This window comes from Xenopus laevis, chromosome 9_10L (genome assembly GCF_017654675.1).
Source record: "Xenopus laevis strain J_2021 chromosome 9_10L, Xenopus_laevis_v10.1, whole genome shotgun sequence".
Lineage (NCBI taxonomy): Eukaryota > Metazoa > Chordata > Amphibia > Anura > Pipidae > Xenopus > Xenopus laevis.
This window is the reverse complement of record NC_054387.1, coordinates 110,634,043-110,639,255: the sequence shown is the minus strand read 5'-3', so window position 1 is coordinate 110,639,255 and position 5,213 is coordinate 110,634,043. Positions and strand designations below refer to the sequence as shown.

Sequence of the window (5,213 nt, the reverse complement as noted above, 5' to 3'; positions counted from 1 at the left end):
TAATAGCAAGCATTGGACCAGATTCAATGCAATGAGAAAAGTTTTTTCATGTGAAAAGTCATGGAAGAGATTCAATTTGAGTTGCATCTCAATTCAGAAAAAACTTTGGCTATGGACACACAGTGGCTGTTTTCAGTCTGCGTATTTGGGCTGATACCTCAGTCGGTGTGTGACTGCACACAGGTTGATCAGATTCAAATCAATGGAGCAGGGACACTGAGCAGATCTGCTTTTCTCAGCCTGCAAAATTACGCAGGATGACAACAGCTGCTGAACAGCCACTGACAACAACTTGTGTGTCCATAGCCTTAGAGAAATTAAGAGGGACAGAGATGGGTTAGAGTTAATACCAGAACTAACTTTCTACTGGAAGAATATGGAAGGAAAGCCTGATGAAGACATTAACCTGGATTTTGGTGAGGACACTAAAAGTTGCACAGGAGTGGTGGAAGGGAATGGGGATAACACATCTGTGCTGGATGAGTCTGGTAAAAAAAACATTTTGATTCCAAAATTGATTTATTAAGAGCAATTAATTATTTTGTGCCTGCCTCAATCCATAGGAACTGAAACAAGAATTGCAAGTCTCAACAGTGTAAACAATGGACAATTTTATTAGTATAAAAATGAGAATAAATATGTTGGTTTAACTAAGGCGCTCTTAGATAAACTGTAGGCAAGGGTAACCATGCTTCTCTGGTGGATAAATAAATGGATCCCACCACCGGACGATGACATCATATCTTGTTCTTGAGGAGAAATATCGAAGAGGCGTCTGTGTTCCACTACACCAGGTTTCATTCGTATCAGTTTAACTTTGCGATGTTTCACAGATTCAGGTTTAAAAAAAATTTAGTTTTTCACCAAAGCCTGGAATTCTGCAATGAAGATGGAAAAACAGTCATTGAATAATAATAATAATAATAATAAATAAAGTGTTTTTATTTCAGTGAGGAAGACAAAACATTGCATGTTACAGCTATATGTAGCTTATCTTTCTTCACACATTTTTAATGTATTTCAGGGGTTCTCTGTGTAATACGTTTCCACATAACACATTTATGCTTTTATTCTTATTATTACTTGGTTTCCTGTAGAGAGTTTCCCATTAATCTTTCAAACAAATGCCTGGTTGTTAGGGTCAATACCAAATGTTATTTTAACCCAACTTATCTATGTAATTATCTTTAGGACTATTTAATTTTATTAGTTTCAGTTAATCAGAGGGTTGTAAAAGAAATGTAAACATCAAATTATTTCTTGTCAGTGATGTATATGTGTTTTACTTATATAGCGCTACTTATGTACACAGCACTGTATGTATATGAACCTTTGTGCTGTAAAATTAAAAAAGCTGTATTACTTATTAGCCCATAAAAATAGTTATAACTGGGCAAACTGACTGATTATTCTATTTTGGACTTGTACATTTTGGTTTTACTTACCTTCAACTCCAATTTTGCCATCACCATCAGAGTCTCCAGCTGACAGGAAGGCCTTGGTCTCAGCATCAGTTAAAGCTCTGGCACCGGCGCTGAAGTTCTGGAGGAACAGCCTATCATAGAGGGTTGAATAAGGAAGGAAGAACTCATATTAGCTGAAGAGTACTGAAAGGGTAATCTTCCTACTTCATTTCAAGTTTTTAGGTCATAGAGGGTAATTATTTATATAGGCCCTATTTTTATGAAAGTTTAACTTTGCTCTGGGCCTAAGTCTAATCTCAGCAGTTATATTTTCCTATAATTGCAATGACAGTAAATAGTCATATTCACCGAACCATAAATGCCCATATACTCTATAACACCTGAATATGTGCTCTTACTTCAGTTCATCTTCCTCAATGAAGCCGCTCTGGTCCTGGTCAAGGATGGCAAAGACGTTTTTCACATCAGCTGCAGACTTGCTGCTCAGACCAGACTGGGCAAAGAAAGTTTTGAAGTTGAAGGAGTCAGCAGCTGGTTAAGAGAACAAGAGGAATATGTGTTAAACAATATGAAGTCAAATTTTGTTTAGCATTATAACATATGATTGCATCTTAAAAGCAAACCATAAATTAAGCTTAGTACAAATGAATACCCCCAACTGACATTCCCCTCTTCCCCAGCTATCTATGCTAGCGTCCAGATTTTGGCACTTAAATTTGACTACAGCTGGAGTACTGAAAGTTGCTGCTCCTTAATTAAAAAAAAATCTCTAAAAAGTGTCAAGTGTCAAAACAGCGTCAAGAGAGAAAGCTTAAAGGTGCAAGGCTTTACGATACCTTGGCAGTTCTGCAGAGCAGAGGAGATGTCAGCTTCACTCAAGAGACCACCGAATGCCATGATCAGTCTAGGGAGAAAGAGCAAAATAATGAGATCACTGTTATAGTAAAGTGCAGGAACATAGCAAGCTAAGTGGGAATGAAAGAATTCTAATTACTATCCAAGGGAAATATTTTAGTTTGAAGAACATGTAAGTTTTAATGGATATATTGCCTTAAAGACAGTAGAATCGATAAAGCTTAAGTAGCTCTAACTATCCTGAACATTTGATAAATATTTATGATTAAGTATTTGTAAACTTTAATGCTTTTATAAAGCTTTTTGCTGAAACAAAAAGCTAACCCTTTGGCTAACATGAAATAAACCCTTGTTAAAATCAGAATGCTAAATATCACATTATTAAGACGAAATGCTATTAGCAATAACCCAGTTTTTACAAATATATTAAGCTACTGATGAAACAATTGGCAACAATATGTACAAATACAAAAAAAAGAAATTTCTCTGAATGCAATGTCTATGGAAGAATACTTGACTCCTCTAGTAAATATTTGTATCAGAATATTTTTTCTCAGAGCATTTTTCCAAGTGCTAGCCATATTTTTTCAGCTATAGAAACTTTTTGCAGGAGGCTAGTTCAGGGAAATCCTTTTCATTAGGGAAGTATGGAGAAAATTTTGCTGGTGCATGTTGGCTGTGGGACCTTCTGTAGATAAATCAGTTGTAGAAGTCCAACTTTGCTATATTTGGAATAGGAACCACATGCACTCTGCTTCCATCCCTATTGAAAGGGATAACTGATAATTGATCAGTCATCCATAGGATTCCCTTCTGTCACCCAAAATATGACACAGCAGCTAACTAATACAAGAAGAAACACATGCTTTACTAAGTCCTTAATCAAATAATATATATATATATATATCAACCCAGACTGATATCATGCAATATTTTAAGTGCCATATACATTTCAACATGAAATATGTTTTGATATTGAAAAATATATAAACAGGAAAATTCATTGACTCCACATATTAAACACTCTTCCAGTGGATTTGTGAGATGAAAGGCCATTGGTGCTTTTGATAACTGATGTCCTTTTTTCCCAGGTTGAACCAGTGGTTTGTACAAATACAATTTCCAGTGATTATTTCTTGATCCCCATTATAGTCCACATTCCCTAAGATGTAGCTTTGTTTTTAACCTCAAATCCAAATAGTAGTTGATTGAAAAAGTGAGCAGTTCTTTCCAGACGAGAAAGGTTTTGCAACTCACCCGAAGTTCTCTGTAGCTGGAGTAATGGGACACAAACAATCTTCCTGTGACAGATGTGTGTCTGTCTTTTTGGTGGGGCCCCTACTTATATATCTTGTAAACTCTTAACCTAACCATATAGAGAAGTCCAGAGACCATGACCAGATCGGTTTCTCAACTGGATAGCTAAAAAACATGCAAGCTAATGACTAAACTATTTATATCCCTTAGGAATGCAAATTGTAGCTCAGTGAAAAAGCCTACCCAAGCCTAAAGAAGAGACCAGTTGAGGAGTTGCTAATTTATAATTTCTTTAATTTGTGACATACATCTAATAAAATACAAAGAACAAGTAGAAGGTGGATTGCAAAACCGATATATTTAAAAATACAATTTATTATATAATCACTAAAACACTGGCCGGCCAGGAAACACAATGAATAATTTCATTCATTATACCCTTATACCCTTTCTCTAGAAATCTATCTTTAACAATAATAACCTGTTTATCAAAATCTACCTGCGTTCTACAGTTCCGCTTTACTCTCATGAATTGGCTAGAGGGAATGCTTTCCAACCACCCTTTCTGATGACAGCTGCCCATTGGCAAGTATGAATTGACATCCAGTTTTTTAAAATGGGTGCTTGTCTGAATAAGGCCATCAACATTGGAGATAAACTCCCCGAGCAACCACTCAGCACCCCTCCATACCAGTATAACATCATCTATGTAGCGCCTCCAGAATATTATATGGGGGCGATACATAGAGTTAGACCATATGGTCTCTTCCTCCCAAAGGCCCATAAAGAGACCCGCATAGCTGGGGGCAGCATTTGTACCCATAGCAGTACCCCAAATCTGGCTGTAAAAAACCTTCTCAAAAATTAAAAAATTGTGATTAAGAATAAACTCAATACATTGTAGTAAAAAAATTTTATGTGCCCAAGATAAATTCTGGGAAATTTTTTGCCTTGTTGTGAACTACAACTCACAACCATTCTCTTGTCCTGTAAAATTACAAGCATATACCAACACCAAGGATTAATCAATTGATTTTTTCCCTACAGGAAAAGTGATTACGCACCTGGATTGTATTTATTACTGATTTTACTACTATTTATTATTCATAAATTATTCATTGTGTTTCCTGGCCGGCCAGTGTTTTAGTGATTATATAATAAATTGTATTTTTAAATATATTGGTTTTTCAATCCACCTTCTACTTGTTCTTTGTATTTTGGTTTTTATCTCCATTAGGACCTTGGGGACTGAAGGTGTGCAGTCTTGACCAGTATAATATCTTTCCCCCATCTGTCACAAGACCTCTATTTGTAATATATCTAATAAAAGCATAATCTTGGCATATTTACTCCTTACAAATTAAAGCAATGCTGACATGTTCTTATAACTATAATTAAGATATCAGTTTTACTAAAGGGAGGGACTGTGCTGTTAGTACCCCAAAGCATGATCAGTGGCACTTTTCCCATCCTGACACTCTGACCAATCTAATGTTGCCTGAACTCAGAGAGCCGGCTGTCAGCCATGTTGGGCTGGTTGCATCATGAGCCTTTCATTGCTTTCCCCATTGAACCAGTGCACATTGACAGGGGTTATCTTTTTGGAGTAAAGACATCTTTACCCATTCCATGTTAGTCAGTATGTGTGCTTTCAAAAAAACCCATAAAAAAGGCCCA

General features: G+C 36.1%; 1 protein-coding gene across 1 annotated transcript; it reads right to left on the bottom strand.

The window, feature by feature from the left end:
- Window positions 1–596: 596 nt before the first annotated feature.
- ocm4.9.L (oncomodulin 4 gene 9 L homeolog) lies at window positions 597–3,609 on the bottom strand. Its single transcript, XM_018236421.2, has 5 exons — window positions 3,537–3,609; window positions 2,261–2,328; window positions 1,823–1,955; window positions 1,446–1,555; window positions 597–878 (listed from the first exon to the last, which is right to left on the bottom strand). The coding sequence occupies exons 2-5, from the start codon at window positions 2,319–2,321 to the stop codon at window positions 853–855; spliced, it is 330 nt and encodes a 109-aa protein (XP_018091910.1). The 5' UTR covers window positions 2,322–2,328; window positions 3,537–3,609; the 3' UTR covers window positions 597–852.
- Between the last annotated feature and the right edge of the window lie 1,604 nt (window positions 3,610–5,213).